This window comes from Ciconia boyciana, chromosome 1 (genome assembly GCF_034638445.1).
Source record: "Ciconia boyciana chromosome 1, ASM3463844v1, whole genome shotgun sequence".
Classification (NCBI taxonomy): domain Eukaryota; kingdom Metazoa; phylum Chordata; class Aves; order Ciconiiformes; family Ciconiidae; genus Ciconia; species Ciconia boyciana.
In genome coordinates, this window is record NC_132934.1 from 69,136,743 (window position 1) to 69,159,243 (window position 22,501).

At 41.9% G+C, this 22,501-nt stretch overlaps 1 protein-coding gene across 4 annotated transcripts in view; it reads left to right on the plus strand.

Moving 5' to 3' along the window:
- Positions 1 to 17,888, plus strand: part of ERC1 (ELKS/RAB6-interacting/CAST family member 1) — a 319,812-nt gene extending 301,924 nt beyond the window's left edge. For all 4 annotated transcript variants that reach the window (XM_072873069.1, XM_072873097.1, XM_072873087.1 and 1 more), the window contains one exon: positions 11,108 to 17,888. In XM_072873069.1, the coding sequence (XP_072729170.1) occupies positions 11,108 to 11,245 (138 nt within the window). In that variant the 3' untranslated portion in view covers positions 11,246 to 17,888. The remainder of the gene's footprint in view (positions 1 to 11,107) is intronic.
- Positions 17,889 to 22,501: the final 4,613 nt, after the last annotated feature.

Sequence of the window (22,501 nt, forward strand, 5' to 3'; positions counted from 1 at the left end):
GTAAGGCCTACATAGTTACAAGTGGTTTTGCAGGTCAGTGAACACTCTCTTGAGCCTACCCTGGACACTTCAGCTCTGGGTTTCTTCTTTTGTGATGTTTAAGCTCATTTCCTTGCACTTTCAACTCAAGGCTGAACTTTGATCCAAAAAATTGGAGAGAGCAGCTTAGCAGCCAAATTACAGGAAGCCAGCAGAAGCATGTCTAACAAAATTCAGAAAGAAGAGCAGACCTCTGGAGATAAATATGCCTGTAACAGGGCCTAGATGGTACAGGACAGTTAATCCCTGTCTTTGTACCTGTCTTCATACATTTATTTGATTCAGTGTGTGCTGTGTGCCTCACTCGATATCTACGTTTGCCTCTGTAGGTCTGACACATTCCTTTTCCCTGCAGAGCCTGCTAGCCCCTACACACCCAGAGTCAACGTTTTATTTACTTCTTGGGTTCTGTAATCACTGATGCAGGATTAAAAGTTTTTCAGTATAATGCATGCCATTGTCATATATTAAAGAAGTACGGCTCCTACGTTATAGGTCAAAACACAAGGCATGCCATTTTGAACCACCTTGTCTGTCAGATTGGGATGAAGCATTGGGTGACAAAACCTGTAGCACCTATGGGAGGCACCTCTGAAAACAAAAGTAAAGGCTGGATGTGGGCAAAGTTTCGATATCCCTGAAATAAATTGACTAATCTGTTGTAGCTGTGATGGTCTTTGAATATAATCAGGATCTGTGGGGATAGGTGATATCTTCTATTTGATCAAGAGAACGTAGGTAAAGAAAATAGAAAGGGCTTTCTTTGCCAAGTTCTTCTGAACAGACTGTCAGCCCAAAACAGCATCTGCTTTTTCCAGTTCTGTGTACTGGTCTAATAAAAGATAATATTTTCATTCAAACTTCGCTAGTCCAGTAGCAACATTTATGGGTTACACAGTAAAGAAAGCATTTAAGTAAAAATTGTGAGAAAAAGAATTATCTAAGTTGTCCCGGAGAAGAGAAAAAATGTATTTTTCTATCCTCTCCCATTATTGTCTTAATTCTGCATTGCTACCACCACAGTTGTTTAAAGTTACCACTCCATTTGTGATTCCCATGAGTAACTAACATCTGCTAAAATAAAATGTAGCAGTCTCTTCTGCTTTCCCAAACTCACTTAGATTGTATTTAACAAGCTTCAGTTGAAAAATACAAACTAATGATATATTTCAATTTACAAAGCACATTTTTCATTTAAGTCATGGAGCTTTTCTGTTTCTAACTGCAGAATTTCCTTTGTGTTTAAAGTATTCCCATGGGGGGTGGGAATCAGTTCTCCAGATTCGCAGAAGCCCATCACAGAATACCCATTTTGCATCTTTGGAATTTTAATGAGTTTTGTAAATTACTTCAAATCCAGTGCATTAAATTCACTCCTGTCCCTTCTAATATGATCTTCTGTAGATAATGCTTCACAAGCCTCAGTGGGAAAAAATTAATCCTCTTGAATGTTAAGAAGTGCTAACATGATTAGGGAGGATCCATTTAACTGAACACCAGTAATATTTAAGAATGATACCAATGTATCCACTTCTCACCAATGAGATTATTTAGTTTGTTGGGGTTGGGGGTATAAATAGTTGAGAATTCATTTTCATACTGCTGCTTTTGGAGCTGATTTCCCACTGCAGCAACTATTATTGGCGAAGGTTGGTCCTGAAATGTTTCATCGTAGCCAATACACCCTGTAGGTCTTTCATACCTGCCGGGGAGGCTCAGATACAAATAATAGGAGTTTTCTGTGGCTTCTTCTGGTAGGTAAAACTAGTATATGGAGTAGATGTAAGCTTTTCACTCTTCCAGCACATCCACAGTGACCCACAGAAACTAATGTACAAGTCATTGTCGGAAAAGCGTCTGCAAGCATCAGCACCATGGTTCTAAGGGGAATTTGTTGCCACATAAATAATTTTGTGGACTCTCAAAGTTTGATTGATAATTGGTACCTCTCATGTATAATAGTTTCTTTATGCTACCAGTTCAGCTATATTCCTTAGTGACTTCAGTTGATTTTAATCAAAATATGGAGCCAAGATACTATATCATTCTTTGTTGGCATTTTATCAAAGACATTTTGTAAAGCTGACTTACTGTAGTAAAATTTTGGTCTATTTGTAATGAAGGCCTGAAGCCAGTACTTTATCAGTATATGGTACCTCAAAACGTAATCTAAACTAGTATACTAGACTAAGTTGTGGACAATAAAGAATCTACGGTGCTTGGAACCATGTCATTAAGTTATTCATGTGGTGGAAAATATTCCTTTGAGTCAGTTCTGACCCAATGTCCCCAAAGAAGTTAACCAGCACTGTTTCTGGAACTGTCCTCCTTCAATCCGTTCATGTCCTGTTCAACTTTTCTTATTAAAAAATTGAAGTTACCAGAAGGAAGGAGGAATGTTCCAAGTCTCAACACTGAGAAATAAAAATTCCATTCATTCATTATAAATAATTGCATTATCCTAGCAATTTCTATTAAAAACAATATTTTCTTTCACGTTGTCCTAAACGTATCATTATGTTAATATTCTTGGGCTGTGTAGAACTACTGCTACGTTTCACATTTCAGGTGGTTGCCTTTAAGTGAGGGATGTTATTCCTATATGAAAGGAAATGACATTAAGAACATAATGATATGGTCCACATTTTTATTTATAGTTCGGTTTCTGTTTTTCTCTTATCTTTACAAAAGGAAAGAATGGAGTAGAAGCAGGAACTTGCTGAAAATCATCATTTAAATATGTTGCTAGTGGCATGCTGTGCTGTGGTTGGAAGGCAGCAGTGTGAAAAAGTAAAAAGAGACAACCAAAGAGAGCAACCAGATCTTAGTAGTAGGCAACAGTGTTTGTTCTGTTAATAGCTTAAGCAGTATTATAACTGTTTCTTATTTCTTTAAATCCACTCTAAAATGTGCGGAACCTCATATTATGGAGAGCTTCTTATTTTCAATAGGTCCTACAGTCGTACTGAAAAAATATTTCTTCCAACAGAAGAGGACCTATCCAATTAAAATGATTTTCTGAACCCTAGGAGTAGGGGGAGGAGGCATTTTGCTCCCTGCCATTGTTGGCTCTTTCCAGCCATGTCCCACACATCCTGGCTTCATCCAGGCTGCTGGGGGTCCTGCCTATTTCTGCTGGCCCCCAGGCACCATTTTTTTCCCTGCACAATCAACCTGTTCCTCTTTCCCCAGAGGTGTTTCCGGCAGCATTTGCGTTGTGACCTAGGCATCAATAGCAGCCTGTAGGACCTGGGCAGATGTATTTCCATGAGATACTCTCTCAGAGGACACCTGCTACGGGAGCTTGTCTCACCCCACTCCTAACACGGTGTTGCACCTATGACTGCTTCGGCTGTGAGTTAGAGAGAGAGGTGCTTTTGAAAAATCTTTATGGTCATAAAAGAGCCTTTGTAGTGAAGAAAGGTTGTCTTCCTTCTCCCTGTGTGCCAGCTTCAGCCGAAGCACAGACCATCTAGGGATTGCTACTTACTAATCCTCTCCCAAGAAATCAGGAATGTCTTTTCTGCTCAGCTGCTCGAAGCAGAGGAAGGAAGAAGGTGATAATGTCGCTTCACTGTATCGGTCACAACCTGCTGTATCAGCTAAATAGTCATGGCTTGGTTCCAAGGAGCATAATTTACATTGCACATAATTCACGTTTCACTCTCAGCAAAGTTAATGTTAAGCTTTTCATACAAAAGGACACCAGACTGCATGTACGTAGCTTTCAAGTTCCATTTTAAAACTGCATATATGCTTGCTGAATTTTGAAAGTATTAAACACACATTTTGATTTGTTATACAGACAATATTATAAGTGTTGTAAAGTAATTTTAGTTCAGTAAAGTTAGTTTAGTAAACTTTAGTTTAGTTTAGTAAACTAAAGTTTAAAGTGAACTTTACTCTAAATTACAAATAGCCATTTTATAAACATCCTGTGTACTACTTTGTTCAGATTCACTTGCGTTCTTACTTCTGTATCATCTATGAGAAATTACTCAGCTTATTTAGTTTCTGTAAAGAAATTAGCCTGCCATGTTTCGCATTTAGTCATTCTAAATTACTGTATTGCTTCAGAGTTTACCCTGTCTTTCTTCTCTGACTGCTCTTCCATTAGCTTGTTATCTTCTCCACCTGATTTATGTCATTTATTTTTAATTTGTAATCTTATGGGAATGCATAATGTATTTTAAAGATAAACAGCCCACTTCTGGTCTCTGTTAGAAATTAGAAGTAATAATTGCAACAATTTATATCCTTCTTTGTGTGCAAATGTATTTCCTGAGTTTAGTTGAGAAAGTAATGGATATAGGAACTCTCCAAAATTATTACATTTTGTAGCATTTAAAACTTTTGTATTAAATTAATGTTTTGGGTGAGGATGAGAACTTGGCATCAGTGTCATAGTTCTTAAATACTGGTTGAAGTCATAAGCATTATCCATAAGTTGACTATATCCATAATACCAAAACATTATCCATTTTTATTTGTGCATGGAATTGCTAATTTTAGTTAAAATACATACTATCAATCAGTAACATTAACTATTCCTAACTTGAAAAGAGATATAAAGGGAAAAACATTGCATTCAGGACATGGTCAAGTGTTTCGTGCGTGTGTAGTCTGTCTATAATTTACTGTGGTCTCATTTCAAGCAGTTCCTACAAGCAGATGGTGTACCAACCTGAGCTATTACCTTATTTTTTCGAGGGCAGCTCACCTCTCCATATGTTTTGCTATTAGTAACAAGTTCTGTTACTCTGTGCCTTGCTCAGGCACTGTAGTCCTTGTGGAAGCTTTTTGCAGCATCTCCTGGTATGAGCTACTGCTATGGATTTGGCTTGGCCGTGCCGGGATCGCTGGGGTGGTCTCTGTGGGCATCCTTCCTGGGTAAAAAGAACCACATGCAGGAGCAGCTGGCTCCTCTGTTGGCGTGTCGGGCTCACTGGATTGTATGAACCAAAATATTCCACGGACATTTCTTTCTTGGAATATGTGTCAGAAATTTCAGAACTAACAGGATTCTCCATCGCTTTGTAATAAAACAAAACTTTCGTAATAAACAAAACAAAACTTCCTCTTAAAGAGAAGTAAGTAACGCGGAAAGAGTAGAAAGGGCTCCAGCTCTCCCGAAATAACTGGATGCATATAACTTCATCATTTCATTCAAGTACTTCTGGCTTTGTCCTTTCTCCTCTGTTTTGCGCTGTGCAGGTACAAAACCGTAACTGCCCGCCAACCCTCTGTCCTAACAGTTAAAAAGTTTTTCCAAAACTCATCAGCTAGGACACATAAGAGAGGTATTTAAGATTTCCCTTGTAGACAGGTGAATCTTCCCTGTGTTTATGACTATCAGGTACTGCCTCGACTAAACGGGCAGAGTCCCTGTGGGGACACGGAGGCCTGATTCATCAGCAGAGAAAGAAAGGGGCAAGGTACAAGCCCAGCAGGAAGGGTGCATCACAGAGTAGTGATGGCAGTGTCTAGCAATCCCGCTTCGAGAGAGCAGACTGACACCTAAGGGAATGCATTGCAACTGAAACTAGGAGAAGTAGCTGCCTAATTCTTTTTCACACTCCCTTTAACGTGCAGAATTGCGAGCTGTTAGGGATTAGGGTTGTGGGCTTTGCCTGCATTATGCTTGCTTATGTCAGCGGGGCCTGGCCCTAGCAGATAGCCCTGCAGTACAGGCAATAATTATTTGTTCTGCTTAGCCACAGAATAACAACTTTCTGTACACTATAGCAGCATTAATTTTCAGGGTATAACGTACACTAGAATTTACATGAACAGAAAATTGGCCTCTGACTGTGAAATGATTGCTGCTGTTGCTGGAAGATGGACATATTACCTGCAAGTGCAGGATTTGCAGGAAATCTTCTCCAGTCAAATGCAAAATATAACTTACAGGCATTTATTTTATTCCTTCTTCCCATTTATATAGTTTTGAAATTCATTCATTACCAAGGAAATAATAATATTTCTGCTATTCACAAAGCTTAGAGATGCTTAGGAATGCAGGATAAATCCCATGTGCAAAGTTATTTCAAATATATGGTGCAAGAGCCCTCAACAAATTTTTTCAGGGTTTTTTGTCAAAATTGGTTGTAAAATCTATTCAAACGTATTTAAATATATTTAAAGCATATTTGTAAAGTTTACGTGATTTTAGAAGACAAGACAGAATGTTTAATTTGAAATCTTACTTTAATTTTTAAATGCATGTGTTTTAAATATTTTGAAAAAGCTAACATAAAAACAAAATTTCCAGATAGAGCAAAAATATTTAAGGGTCTACATAAAAAGTTTCTTTTTTCTTTTTTTCTTTTTTAAAGTTTGGCAGACTGGGATTTCCATATTCCTAACCTTTTCTTTTGGCCCTTTTATAGGTCTATAGTTGAGAAATAAAGGTTTGTCTGTAATTGGCTCTCACTACTTCAAATATACATATTCACACTGGTTGGTTTGGGAAGATGCAAAAGCTCTTGACCATTTGCCTGAGATACAGTGTAGTTTAACTTATTTTGAGACAAAACAAAGGTTAAGATTAAATTAGTTGACTTTCTTTTTAATGCTTATTTTGTTACTTTAAGCTCTAAACATATTTTTCAGACTAACCATAGCCTAATCCAGAAACACCTAAATTTTGCAGAAACGTAATTCCAGATCCCGGTATTGTAGCCTTATAGAAGTCTTGCAGTTAACTTTCTTTTTGTGCTGCTCTACAAGCACCTCATAGTCTGTATTCAGTTTTACTGTCCATAGCCTGAGATGAGCCTGTCCATAGCTTCATCACTGTTTCTGTGGAATTGTTTACAAGAGGAAAATAACATTTTGGGGAGTAAGCCTCCTCCATATAAATAATTTTAAAGGATCTTAGCATAATGTTGCCTTGTTTACGTTATGGGATAAGCAAAGGCCACAAAGGCTCTGCGGAGCAGCACCACAATTCACCTAGTGTGCATATAAAACCATAGCATCCTATTTCTTAACTATGAAGTTATCTTTCCTCTGAATGTCAATTAAACTTTAAATAACTTCTGGAATATCTTGGACCAGAGAAGCACAATGCAACCTAAATTCATGGTGAATTGTTTGCGATTTTTTTTCACTGATGGAGTTTAACTATAAATGGAAAAGGATTCCTATCATGACTTGCTCTAAACCCAGGAAGGAAGGCAGCAGTGGTGAAAAGTGTCTGAATCTATTGCAGATTATCTGCAAGCTTCCATTCCCGTGAGACGCTGAAGGTCCTTTCTGTTCTTCTATCCAAAGATAAAGTATAAATACTATTAAGCACTTCTGGGGTCCTTGCTATCCTTTTCTTTCTGAGCTGTCTATTTTTACTTGTCATCAACTAGGCAAACATATCTGGCTTTGTCTTCTCTTTTTTGGTCATTTCTATGAGGCAAGAGTATGAATCTTCTTATATCCTCAGCTGCAAATGCCAACAAAAAAGGACTGTTAATACTCCTTTATTTTCATAGAAAAATGGCATGGGGAAGATAACACCAGTTCAGTTTGCATTCCCAAGAAGAAAATGTAGGAAACCAGGAGCAGAATAGATAGTAATACCTTTAGAGAAACTTCCCTAAAATTTGGACTGCCAAACATCTAGGTGAATCAAGTTACACCATGGCGAACTGGATGTTCCCCATTCAAGCGCTTGTCTGAATGAGGGGTGATGTATGCTGCTCACAGCTGTTTCTGAAAGGAATGACGTAAACGGAGATGACATACACGATATAGAAATGCTGCAGCCAGCCACATAGTCAATTAAGATGTCTTTGTTTAAGTAGAAATCACATTATTAAACCTAGATGTTCTGAAGCTTGCAAACTCAACGCACAGCTATCATTGCTACTCTTTTCAAAGATGTTTCATCACAGACATCTGCCAGCCAGCTGTGTAGACTTTCTGTCTGCGCTAATTTGCAAAGTATTATTGCTGGCCTTCAGCATTCAGAGCTGTCTCTTTTTGGGCTCTTGATGGTCAAAAACTTATTTCTTGGAAGTATTTTCTTCATCTGGTTAAGTTGGTTACTTTTGTTTGATTGCATTTGATTTAGTTTTGGCACACGCTTATTTTGTTGGGCTTGCTTTGATTTTATAAGGAATCTTATAAATACATAAATGCTGACTAGTACAGCAAGAAACTGAGGTATCACGGACTTTGCAGTACTGCCCCGCTGAAGACAGCATCCTGCAGGATTCTCCCTTGTCCACCACCCTCCTTTCAGTTTTGAAGGTTAATCTCTCTGAGGTGCTTTTATATATGATTATTTAATGGCTTTGTCCTTTCCTGGAGCTTAACTGGCAGGATTTGGCTGAAAGGCCTGGAGGAGGGATGCTGGCTGGGCAGGTGGTGGGACAGGACCCGCAGGGAGCCGATCCCTGCTTTCCCTGCTAGCACTGCCCTCTCCTGGCTCCCCTCCTGCGGACCAACAGCCGAGGCCCCTTGCAGGAGCCAGATGAAGAAAAGGAGAATTACATCGTTGGCTTCTTCTCCCATTACTTGCTGTCTCTCCCGACCTCCACGACCTCCCACCCTTCTGATGAACGGCACTGTGAAAGCTTTGCCCTGGCCCGAGAAGCCGGGGCAGCCCTGGCTCAGAGTTCGGCGTTGAAACCAGTCCTGTGAGCTGACCAGCAGTTAGGTGGTTTGCAGGCTGCTGTAACTGGGGCCGCCTGAATCGCTGGGGTTTCACTAGGCTGAGCAACCTGAGACTCAGAGGTAGTCCCTGAAACCCACTCTCCTGGCTTGTCATATCCAGCACTGCTCCTAGCTGGCTGTGCTGACTTTTTCAGTCCTGCTTGCTGGCTGGACCCCTCCAAGGCTTATCCATCCATTGCAAGTTTCCGACTAATAACTCTGCCAGGCTGTTGGAACCAGGCTATTTGCCTATCCACAGCGTGCCGTTTCTGAGCCATTTTGGGTTACTGCTGAATTCCCCCCCTCTTCCCCTTCTCCCTTGAGAGCCCTTACAGAGCCTGGAGTGCTCCCCTCCCTCTCGTTTTCCCCACTTCCCCGGCTCATGTCACTCCACGGAGCGGGATCAGGTTGCTTTTGCATTGTGATTCTTGGCATGAGCCCCTCTCGGAATCGTATAGCTGTTCTGTGAGTACAGCAGCCAGTAGGAACAAAGCACGTGAGAACACATTAAACTAACATTCAGCACGCAAAGCCCAAGTAATTTACTATATGCTACCCTGCCTAGTAAAGGGAATAGTGTAGCAGGCTTACCCTTTTAATTTCCTTTCTCTCACTTTTGTCTATAGAAGTCTATACCATAACTTCCTTAAAAAGCGTTTGTATTTATTCTGTAGCCATTCTTAGGCTGTTTGTTTTTATGCAGTATTTCTGGCAGTAACAATCTCCTGTGCTTTGCTTGATACCATCACTAAACAGAGATGTACTGTTGTATCTGCTTAGAATTTTAATTGTAGAAATATAACCTTTCCCACTGCATTGTGCTTTTACGGTGGTAAAATGATCCCTGTTGTCCTGCTGCCTGACGGTTCTCTCTTTTTAAAACCTATAATGAGCAGTGTTACGGAAGTATGAACTATAGATCAAGAAATGTTCATACTGATGACCAGTTATCCCTTCAGAGATGAAAAATTCCAATTTGACATCCTTTCCAGGTCACATACGAACACAGTAGAGTTCCAAAAAAAATATTAATAACTTAGGAATACGAAATGTTACAGGACTGCTAAATAATATTAGAAAAAAAAACAAATTTAAAAGATGGTTCAAAAATAGATAAGCTAGCTGCTACATCTGCTCAAAATGACAAAGAAATTTGGATGCAGAAGCTTGCAGTAAACTTAAGAATCCATCTAAGTGTATGTACCTGCTACAAATATGCTTGTCTTATATTAGTAGGGAATATACTTTATTGGAAGAAATCTTATCACTGAAAAAACAGAAGAGTTTTTTGGATATATAGTATGTGAAAGAGCTATATGCTTGAAAGCTTATCCAATCTATCTATATCATCCAGTCTAGTAAGAGAGGCTGCTTCTCCGTGTTCTGTTAGATCCTTAGACCATTGTGAGTACAGTAATCCCTAAAATGCTTGCACAAAATACAGCCTTACTTGGGATTCTGCACAGTTCACAGGCTAGCATGGACTTTATCAATTGCTGGTCAGATAAACAGATTACTCAGGGCAGATGTTTTCTGCTCTTCATTAAGACTGTGTGGGCCCCTAATTCTGGCAATGGCATTAGACTTGGAGCGAAAAATTGTGTTCACATATAGTCCAAGATGTTGTGTGGCGTGGTTTGTAACACAGCTTGTTGGAAAAACAGATGTAGAGTGTAGACAGAGTGAATAAGGTAAAGTTTTGAAGTTCCATGTCATTCTGAGCAAAGAATGATCCAACAGGAAATGCAGCGTTAGTAAACAAAAACCCATGTATGCATCACCACAACTGTGTATAGTCATCTTATGACTAAGTTAGGAAGCACAGTCTCTGAAAATTAATTCCACAGAAAAATTAGAATTCTGGTTAACTTGGAGTGTATTATGTATAATCACGTAACATTTTTATTGATTTCTTATAGGAAGTAATTCTGAAGTAATGTCCTATGACACATCCTGTTTTTCATGAATAAAAGTCAAACTATTTAAAATAATGTACTAGAAAAATGCTGTATTGGTTCTGGAACACAGTTGCTTTCAGAAAAACATCCTACAGAGGAAGCTTTTCTAATATTTATTGTAAAACAATTTATTCAGGGATAGTTAAGCCTTATTAATTATAACTAATAATTAATAAGTTAATAGTTTCCCATGTTGACATGGCCTTAACTGGGAAGGTCACAAGCCTGGTCCTGTAGTGAAAAAGTGAAATAAAGAGGGGGGAGAGCATCCAGTTTCTGGTGAGTGAGTCACCAAGGGAGGATGCCAAGCCTGGAAGTGCCCAGCATGTTACGCCTCTGCTAGCTCCCTTTCTAAAAGTGGTGGTTTAGCTTAGAGCTGAGACTGCTGGGCAGGTCTTGTTATACAGTGAATGCCTTTAATAGCAGAGAATGACCATGCCTCTGTGTGTTTCTTGCAGCTTCATGACGAGTTAGAAAAGGGCGAGAAGGAAAATGCAGAGCTGCAGGAGTTTGCCAATGCCATCTTACAGCAGATAGCGGATCACTGCCCTGACATCCTGGAGCAAGTCGTCAATGCACTTGAGGAGTCATCATGACCTCGGCCACTAGCCCCGCTGGAGCAGCACACCAGTGGCCAAGCCCAGTCAGTCCAAGGAGCCATGAGAGTGGATAGGAATGTGAAAGAAAGAAAATGGAATAGAAACTTCTGGTGCACCTTTTACAAAGAAAACAAAAGCAAAAAAAACCTCTAAAAACTACATGCTGTGTAGGTTCTTCCAGTCTATGATAAATCAGTCATGTTTGCATTCATCTTCTCACTGCCTTTCTACTTTAGAATCCGATTCCCCATTGACTTTGTCATTGGTAACTTTTGGATACAGCTAACCAGAGCTCTTCCAAGTCTACTGAGCAAAGAAGAGGGGATCCACTGAATACAAGCAGCTCTAGTTCTCCATGAGGTTGCAGAAGGGTAGCCCTGGCCTTTCATTCATTTATTGTTTCTTTTTTCTTTCCTTTTTTTTTTTCTTCCATAAGAGCTGAAAGCCTGAATTTCGTAGTGCTAAAACAAAACCTGAGTGTGCTCTGATTATGGCTCATGACTGGCCCTCATCAGCTAGCTAGCTCAGGTCTCTCTGCCTGTCTCAATGTCTCTTATGTTCTTAAATAACAGAGAGAGGAAAGGAAAGTTTCCCATTTTGTTCCTGTTAGTCACTTCATCTATCAGCTGGGAAACAAGGTAGGCATACTGGTACTTTCTGTTTACTTAACTTCGATTTTCATTGTTCACTGATCTGACTCTGAAGTGCTGAGTAGGGCATTTTTTCAGGTAACTGTATTCATCTGTTGATTTCTTGGGTTTTTTAGCTGAGGTTTCTCATCATAGGTCTGTATCTCCTAAGTTCTTATTTTATAGAGAGCTCTCTCCCTTCAAGCAGGTGTGGTCAACAGGTCAGCTCCCAGCTTTCACTTGTATAGTTTGTCCATTGCCAATTTTTCAGGCCATAGCTTTGTGAACACTAGCTGCCATCAGAATAGTCTTAGGCATTTTGTAAATGAGAAAATTGCATCATTTAGCTTAAAAGTATAATTTTAAAGCTAAGTTAGGTAAATCGGTAACATAGTTCTTACTGTAATTATAATTTAATTTATTTTGGTTCAGCTTAGGTTGACAAGGAATGAGTTTGAGTTCAGAGCAATAACCTGGTCTTATAAAGAGGAGCATCTCTGCTGGAGTTGGCACCCAGCTGAGTAGATAGGTATAAAATCACAGCTTTAGTTAAACCAGTGCAATTCTTATATGTATATGAGAGGCCTTAGTCTTGTTCCATCCATCTTTGACACTTGTTAAAGCCCCTGCTGATAGGTAATACGACCTGAAATAGCAGGTCCGTTTGTCATTGTGGTAGCAAGTCAGAATCCTATTTTATGAGCAGGACTTGGGTGTTCATTCTTGGACTATGCATTAATGGGGAGACACATTTTTTCCTGGCTACCAGTGGTTATGTGTGTCTGGGGGCATCTGCAGGACAGAACCCTTTAACACGTCCCCATGTGCTCCTTAAAGGAGTTGTTCCCCTTTAGCTTTCTCATATTACTTAAGAGGACGAGGGGAGGGGGAAAGGCAACTAAATATCAACACAGCAGTGGAAGAAATCTTGGTTTTCTAGTCACTAGCTAATTATGAATCCTCTCAGTAAACCTCCCATTCAGAGCCTGCAGTTTAATTCCATATGACTTACTATATTTTGAGCTTAATCTCTAAACTGTTGTGCTAAGGAAAATGTTCCAAGCCCTTTCAGGAAAACTGCATTTCTTACGTCTTTCAGATCCACAGCACAGCTCCCCTGTGGGTCTTTCACACCTTATTTTTATCTTTAGAAGTGACCAATTGCTTCCAATAGAAAGGAGAACAGCAAAAGTTTGAGTAAGGGAAGATGTACCCTGTCTTTTTTTCAAACAAGCACTGAACGTTGGGCAAAACTGAAACCTTATATACCTGTAGACTCTATTGAAAACTAACTGATTTAAAATAAATCACATCCCAATTCATTCTACTGTAATGATTCAGCAGAAGGAACTGGATCCATAACCATGGTGTCCACTAGGAAGAAATATGTAAGTCTCCAAAGAAGAGGTGATTCACAGCTTTTCCACGTTTTGAACTGCCAGTGCTTTGCAAATCAGGAAATGTAGCTTTAGTTCTCACTGTAGTAGCAGCCTGTGTCTGAAGCTTTTTTCGTCAGGGATGAGGAGAGTAATGGGAACCTGAATGTGTGCAAGGGGGGAACACTGGAAGGCATATAGACAGTGACTATACATACCACTGAGCCGTGCCTCATCCCAGAACCACCCCTTTGGTCCCATTATTTGAGTCAGCACGTTTCGATAGGAGCTGTTGTTTTGAAATCTTTCTGCTTGCTTTTTCTTCATCACCCCTAATTACTCACTCAAGGAATTTAATGCCGCCTGTAAAAGCATCAGAGCCATCAGCCTAACATCATCGCACCACCACCACCACTCCTGACTATCTCATTAACTTATATGGTCAAATCTCCAGCTGCCCTGGTTCCCTGCTGTAAAACAATCCCTCCTCTGTGAGAAGCTGTGGAATTTCCCTTATCGATGGTTCAAATGACTCCTGCTTGTAAACCTCTTACTGAGATGTTCCTTGATAGCGTTTCTGCTGCAGGCAGGGCAGGGGGAGGGGATGGGAACGAGGGGTGATCACTTCGGGCTGTTATTTCAATTCCCTTGGTTTACTGCGTTGCCCCTTCATTGCAGGAAAGCTGTGAGTTTCAGTGCTGGTTCTTCTGCATCTTTAACTCAGCTGCCAGCCTGTGGCTGCGTTTCTGTTCACGACAGCGTGTGCAGGATCCATGCGTTGGCAGCCAGGTGAATCTCGCTGTTTACACATCTCCCGGCCTCTTCCCTGAAAGGATTTGTCAAGCCTGGCTAGTTTTCACGCTGGCCATTTGGTCTTTTATCTCTCGGCCACACACCTGCTGTTCCTCCCATCTGGATTGTTGGGCCTTTGCATATTTTCTCGTTAACCACCGTTATCTTCTAGGTCTTCTAGGCTTCCCATCTTAAACATTGATCTTAGACCTCAGTAAAGTGCTTTCAGGGAGAGAGCAGATCTCATCTGGGAACAGACTTGATCCGACTTGATCTCCATTGAACTATTTCAGGTAATCTCTCTGATCCTGTGTCGACAGAGATCTTGTTATGGTGAATAGCTTGAGGAACTATGTGATTTGGGAGGTGCTGCTGGCCACGATTTAACGCTGAACGTGACCAGTGAAAGCTTGTTCTTTTCGCTCATATGGAGTGCCGCACCATTGGCCTTAGGGCAATGAAGGGATTTTGTTATCGTAATCCATCACAAAATTGCATATCAGGCACGTGGCAGAAGGGCCATATGTGTGCACATACTGCGATGCTCATCCAGTTGCCTAACCCACCACTGCTCTTTTGAAATCTTATACCCAGGTGTCAGCAGCCAGGCCGATGCAGGCAGTTTCCTAGCACAGCAGTCCTGCAACGCAGCAGCTCTGGGATATTCAGGGGCCCTTCCCAGGGAGCCTGGGGAAACTTGCTTTTTCTTCTCCTGGTGAATGAAGTTCCATTTGCTACGGGAGCTGTGAAAGTTTTAATTGCTCTAATATTTTTTTTTCCTTTCAAGCTGTCATTTGTAGAGAAACTGAGAGATGTAAGGACTTGAGGAGCTGTCTGTAGAAAATTAAATAGGCCATTTTAGCTGGGTTTGGGCTAAAAAATAACTCAAGCTTGAAGCCCACATACAGTGTAAAAGCTGACACCCCAACTACGCTTGTTCATGATATCCACAAGTCCAAGTACATATTTTCCTCTGAATCCAGCCTCATGTAAAACACTAAAAGGACATTACAACACTAGAATTACAGGGTGAGGACATGAGCACTGTTTGCGATTGGAAGAAGAATTGCCTGGCATGCTCCCAAACGAAGCTCTAAGCTTCTAGTATTCTCTCTCATTTTGACTGCCTTTAACCAGCTTTCCCTCTAGAAAATGCCAAACCTTCTTTGGAGTATCCGATTTTTGCCAAGTCCAGGGGACGGAACGTGAAGGTCTGCACGAAACCGTGTGTGCTGTTTCTGGTTGCGCAGCTGGAATATCCCTTCTCTAGCAAATTTTCTGGTACTTCGGGGTGCTCGGTATTTTGCACAAGGGAGCATTAGTGTCATAAATCTCGTAGACATAACCCTGTTTTTTGAACCAAAGGGGCACCTCTTCTCATTTGCCCTGTAATTCCCACCCATTCTGCTGCTAACACTCAATTTGTTGGGAAATTTCTACAACTGGTTGAAGGTTGACAGGGTTGAGTCCCCACTCCTGTACTAATTGCCAATCATTGCCACTGAAAGGGTCTTCACAAAGGACAGAGAGAGTCACGCACTGATACCATTTTAAAGCAAAAATTTCACTACGTAAGTAATGCATATATTCCTCAAATGACTCCGATGAAATGCAAAAGGGAAATAGTACAATCAAGGCATCTGATATTAAAGGAAGCCTCTACTCAGCTCAACGCCCGCACTGAAAGAGGGAACGGGAGAGGATGCAGAAGGCTGTGGATAACTAACACTGCCCCAGCGAAGCCGGCGGGGTGGGAGGGTCGGGCACGGGGCATCGCGGGGCATCGCACCTGGCAAGGCCAACTCTGCCAACGCGTCTTGTCAGTGTGGCGAGGAAAAGGAGTGTCAGGGGGGTTTTTTAAACAAAATAATGTTTTTAATTGTTTTTTCCACATAAATGGAAGGAACCTTACACAACAGCAAATCCTTCTGAACAAAATGGCTGTGTCCGCTGACTATTTTTAAAAAAAAAAAAAAAACTGTTTCAAAACTTTTTAGTGTCAAAAGCATAAACACAGAAATCCTGACTTTTTCCAGTGTGTGTGGTGAGTGCTGTAACCCTGTCATCAGTATCTCTCCTGACTTTTTCAGGGGTGTTTTTTCCTGTTTTGTTTTCTGCTTGTCGATATTGTCTGTGTGGTCCTAAGGCTGGGGCAGTTACCAACAATGTGTGTCTGTTGTCGGATTAAAAAAAGATAGTAGTAGAACTGAAAAAGATGTGTTTTAAAAAAATATATAAAAATAAATTTCATCAAAAGGAATTCAAGTAAAGAAGCAACAAAGCCGTGACTCCTCCTCTCGGGATTGTACGGAAAAGGATTTGTGGGCTTATAATCATAGCCAGTTGCCTTTCACAGGCTTTTGAGGTCCAAGGCAGCTTGGCCTCTTAGGAGGTGTTACAGACCCTGTATAAATTCCTGCTTTCCCAGGTTTATACTGTACACGTGTAATACAGAAATGGGCAGAATGAAACAGTATTTTGGAAATCAATCTCTTCTGGTAACGGTTATCAACACCAGGTGTCCCTTAAGATAGGAACCGCTGACGTAAACAGGCCTAATGCTTTGGCCAAATTTTCCGTCTTCTCAATTGCACCCGTCGATGCCAGGGACACGTGCAGGCACAGATCGGCTGGTGCAGGTAGTCGTGTGTAGGTCCCTTCTCAACGTTGTGTTTCTTTGCGTCCGGTGTTGGTCACATAGCGCAGCGGGTTATGGTACAGGAAGGGACTAGCAGCCACCTTCTGCTGCCGTTGCAGCAAAGACTTGCACTGCTTAGAAGGAACAATGTGAGGCTAAACCGGCACGTACGTAAACAAAAAAACCCCACGCAAATTGCTTTACCTATGAGACTAGGTCAAGAATTTCATTAAATGAATGTATTTTTTATACCAAACTTATCATATGCTGTTTGTCCCCGTTTTGCACTTCTAGTTTGGATCTTGAAAATCAAGTCAGTCAGTTTTGGTTTTAAATGGACGTGTCCGCTTTAGGTTCTCAGTGCTTTGGTGGGGCTTTTTGTTCAAAACATTGTTTTTCCATTTGGAAACTGGCAAAAAATGGATCTATCAGTCACCTGTACTCTTACTTGTTTTAAAACGTGGTTATCTAAAAGCCAAATTTGAAGCCAAATTTTATGAGTAGATGTTGTTCCTTTAATCTACCCCATCTTCCCAGCTCTCCGTGGACATGGCCAAGTCTCTGTCCTCCCTGCCTGCCCAGGGGCAGCTGCGTTTGGCCCTTACTGACACGCTCATTACAGTATATATGGGGAGGCTTTAGTGGCAAATGCCTTTATCTGTTCAGATGCTGAAGGAGGATGAATCAAACGGGACCATGAACAGGGGAATAATTTCTGTGCTAGCCTAACATGCTGCTCCAAGCCCACTAAAACAGTATATTGCCGTTTCCCTCCAAGTCAGTAAATGCAGAGAGCCACACACCAGGTTCACAAATCGTTGGTGGGGTTAAAAAAAAAAAATCTGTGGGATGCTCCATCCACTCCACAGACACAGATCCCTCATTTGCTTCGGAAGAGACGTGTTGCACTTTAGCGGAGGGGGAGACAGGCTTTGGGGACGGGATCTAGCGTACTTGAATTCCTTTTTGAAATAACAGCAGCGGGAGACATTGATGTCTGTGATGCAAGTGCGCACGCTGCCTTCAACTTGTATGTGTTTTATTGCTGGAGTCATGTTACTGACAGGATAATGAAACTGCAAAGAAAATGTGTTATATTCAACTTTGCCTTGATAATATAAACACTTTGTTCATTTTTTTTCTTCTTTTTTTATTCACAGACTAAGTTCATCAGGAAATTATAAAATTATTTAAAAATTCTGTGCCGTGTCTTCATTTCGGTGAATTTCCGTGTGTCTTGCTCGGTGCCCTCTCCTGCGTGCCCAGGATCGGAGGGCAGGTAGGAGGGCTGAGCGGCTGCGTGGCTGTTCCCCAAGACCAGGCTTGAGGTCCCATTTGTTGCCCACCCGCACCACTGGAACAACCCTTCTAGGGGTCTCGGCTGCACCACGTGCCTGGAAACACTCGTGGGCATAGCTGGGGCTGCCTGCAAGGTGAAGGCGAGGGGCTGTCAATCACAGGAGTGTCCTGGTTACCCCAGGACCTCACAGGTCAGGTAAGTGGAAATAGAACAACTGCCTTTACAGTCAGCTGTTTCCTTTGTCTCTCTCGTGCCTGTTTTCCAAGTAAATGTGACTTAAACATTGCTAACAAGTGACTGAATCCCAGATGTGCATCTAGTGTTGAGTCAATGTTGGGATCATGTCTTACGGAGTAATGCGCCTGGAAAGCCTTGCTGTGCAAAGGCTGGCGAGACTGTCCTCCAGAGCGTGTTCCTGGTGAGACCCGGACGTGGGTCCTGTCCCCACGGAAGCAGAGGAGAGTCACCACTTCGTGGCATAAGACGAGCCGTGCCCCTTGCAACGCTGGAGGAAACGGGCTCTACCCAGCATCCAGTCTCCAGCCACATTTTGAGGACGTGGGAAATTGCCTGAGTAATGTCACAGTAAAATCTAGTTTTTCTGGCGTTTTTAGCTGTTCTAAAGAGAATAGCATTGCAACACTGGGTCCCACTGGTAGAACAATGTACATGTTAAACACACTCCACCAGATTCTCCGCAGCTATCCTGAAGCCCTGGCAGAGCAGACCTCCCCAAGTCGGGACGCTTTCTAACCAATTTCTCTCTCAAAGCCTCTCTGTTTCTTTCTCCTTTTGTCTGTCTGTGCAGCCGATTTTTCTTGGGGCTTTCTTGCTGGCCCTGTCCCTTCTCCTTTCTGTAGATTTATCCTTTCAAGGGGCTCTTAAGATCCTGACTCACCATTTCTGTACGAGTGACTTCATGTGTGACAGGAACAGGCGTCCTGATCTCAGTGCCTGGACCTTCCCCTCCCTCTGCTTAACTGGGTTTCAATCACTTGGGCTTCAATCAGGCATGTAAAACAGCGTGTGGAAAAAGGATATGTGGGGATTAAGGGTCTTGGGAGCTTTGAAAGGAAGAGTCCATTGGCCTTTTGGTTCCCAGTCTGGTTTATGTTCACTTGAGTGTCCTTGGCTGAGAAGGGGATTCATGATTCCCATCAGGCCAGGGTGTGCCTGGGTTTTGCAGCGCAGTTCAGATCAGCTGAATGAAACCACATGCCACATAAATTTAACCAATTACTGTACAACGCGGTATCCGTCGGTCTGAAAGCGGTACAAATGCCATTTCTGAATGGCTTGTCCTTTCAAAAGAGCACAAGTGAAAGGCAAGAGTCGCAGCCACCGCCAGCGGGAGAGCACATCTGCAGGGAGAGCACATCTGCAGGCAGAGCCGAGCCGAGCTGCCGCAGCCCACGCCAGCTCTGGCTGCTTGGTGTGTTGCACCGCCGTATCCCCGCAGGCTGACTCATATTTTGGATGGCCCGTAACAATAACTCTGTTCGCGCTACAAAGCGAAGATGCCAAATCCCTTTTGTGCCTTATCAGGTTACATTTTATGCATTGTGCAGTAAAACACAACAAGGCATCTGAATAAAATTGTCGGTGTTGACTGCTGTTACTGTGACACAGAACAGGCAAGGCAGCAGTGGAAACGGCGAATGGTCAGCCCTGGGATCAAGCACACACAAATTTAAAACGTTTTCCTTTGCACATATTGCAAAGATAGGTTCATAGGAGTGCGTGGAGCCCCTGTGTTACTCAGGCTCCTGATTAAACACGGGCCTTCTACAGTCTTCTAGCCAGGATGACTTTGTGAAGCCTGCTTTTCTAAATTACACTGGTCAGGGAAACTGCTGAAACCACATCAGCGATCCACTGGGAAGAACAACGTATTTAGGATCTCCTATTTCCGACAGGATCTGCTGCACTTGTGCAGCACAGATGCCTTCTGCTTACGTGGATTGACGCTATAGGGATGCATCAGCTGTACCACGCAGGATTACCCAAAACAGTGGTTGCAAACTAATTGCCTGCGCTAATGCAGTGATCCGCATATGACTAGTGGCCTTTAGACTGGGACTTTGAGATATCAAGTAGTCACTCTTCTCACTGGGCTTCAGGATGTTTAGAAATCTTGGGCAAACGGCCAAAGTCCTCTTTTTTTACTGTCTTTAAAAACCCTCTAACTCAAAAAAGGACATATGCCCTGGAAAACTAAATGTATTGTAGCTGTATATAATAAAATCAATTGCAAACAATTCTTTTGCTTATCAAGCAAAGAAAGCCAAACACCTTGTGTTGGTAGATTTTATTTCTGAATATACTGATGATGTATCAGTATACTGATGTGTATAAACATAAGCGGAACAGCTGGGACCAGCTTGGGTGTAGCCGTGGGGTTACAGCAAGTGATTCTCTGGGTGTGGGCTTTAAATCCGGCTGGTTTTAAGTACGTGATGAGTAGCTTTTCCCAATGGTTACAATTGCAAACATTAGAACTGTTCTAGATGAATGACTAAGAAGTTAAATATTGAGGCCCAGGTTCTGCCGCCTGTTTGTGTGAAGGTGTCACTTCAACAGGAATTCAGCTCTAGGAAGGTCTATGGACGCAAACCTTGTGACAAGGCAAGTTAAAAAACATTTGGTTTCTTTATGTATTGGGAGAAAGGATGGGTTGCTGCTGTAGCTCAAAACCCCTCCTAGAAGGATTTTTGTTCAGCTTGAGTAAACCCTTCATTTTCTGTAAGGGCGCACCATTTTGGGGAACCACAAGTCTTGGAATGTATATGAACGCTCTTAAACTCTCTTATATAATGCATAGAAACTGTTTTTAGCTTTAAACACTGTATCATCTTGTAGCCCAATGTATTGAAGTGCACGTGTGCATATATCTCTATGTGTCTGTGCCCATCTGTGTGATAATATATAAATATATACAGCTGCACACTGAAAACCATGTTTCAAGAATACTAGGCTTGCAATGCCAAAGGTCTGGAAATTAGAAAATCTACATGACTTCATGCCTAATAGATCCATGATGCAATTTTCAGTGATGTATTTATGTAACTATTTTTTGCCGGACCTTTCCTTCATTAAGTGTACAGGATGAATTGATTTCTTCAAATCAGTAATTGCATAAACCCTAGCATTGCTGCCATCCATGCTTCTTCCAAGACCACCAGTTCTCTGTTGCAAGCCTCTCATTACTTTGATTCTGTAAATTGTCCCTCACATTAGTGACTGCTTAGATATCAAGAGAGCTGCTCCTATAAAGAAGGAATTGCCTCAAAGTCCTTCCATATTTTTCAAGAGTCATGAGCTCATATCTGCTCTAACATGACTCTAAAACGAACCAAATCCTGACATTTGGGAAGACACAGGCTTCAAATTCCACAGCCCACAAGTGCCTGGAGCAGGGGATTTGGTCTAGCACAGCATGCATACACATCATCCACATCCAGAGCTAAATTTGGGTTCATCTCTTCTATCTGTACATGTGTTCCTTCGTTTAGGTCGACGAGAAAAATCTTGTTATTCTAGGGATATGTGCATCAAGTACCTATTTGGGTACTCAGCTCAGTTTAGTTTTGCAAGTGTAAAAGTGCAGTCTAGTTCCCTTTAACCATACATCTGCATTTGCCCAATGCAAATGCAGTGCTCGTCCCCCTCTCCTGACAGAGGTATCTGACCCTTCTCTACAAAACATCTGCCAGGGGTGCTTAAGGCTGCAAAGCACCTGCAATTCAACGCTGCTTGTGAGCAGACCTCCGCTTCTACCTTCAGACCTACACCAAACACAGACCGGCACCGCGGTGCCAGCAGCTTGTGCTGTTGCTCCCCGGGCATGCCGGCACCTCCCCATGCGACGCATCTTTGAACTTTAATTGCCCCCACCTATTTCTAATGGGTTTGATAATTGAAACCTTCATCTAGCAAAGAAGACTCCTGTTTCTTCAGACACACAGCTGGACATTAGCTATGATCAGACACCATACACAGCAAAGATTGCCCGAGGCGTGTTAGGGTGTCAAAGACTTAGAGAGATATCTGGTTTGACGTTAAAATGGAGGTGGCGATGCGCTTCCTCTGTTCTTCCTTCTTGTCCACAAAATGCATTGCCTTTCTCAGCCAGGTCTTTCCTGGTAGCAGCACAAGTCTCCCACAAAGTCCCATATAAAATATTTGAGACTCTACGTGACAGCTAGAGTGACTGACATATCACAGAAGGGGCACGTGATGCTTGTAGAGTGCAGTTGCTGAGAACTGCAAGATGGTATGTCAGATACTTAATGACTTGGAGGACATGTGAAATACATGCACATGGGATTTAAAGACTGACTGCAAGGTGCAGAAGGAGGTACGTTTGATTTCAGCATCTCGTTTTTTGGTCCCCACGTGACATCAATCAGCAGTTCATGCCATTCTTCTATGAAATAATTAATGTAGCATTAATAGTTACTATGAGTATTTTGGTGGTGGTAGTCATTACAGTTTGAGAAAGCAAAGGGTGCGACTATT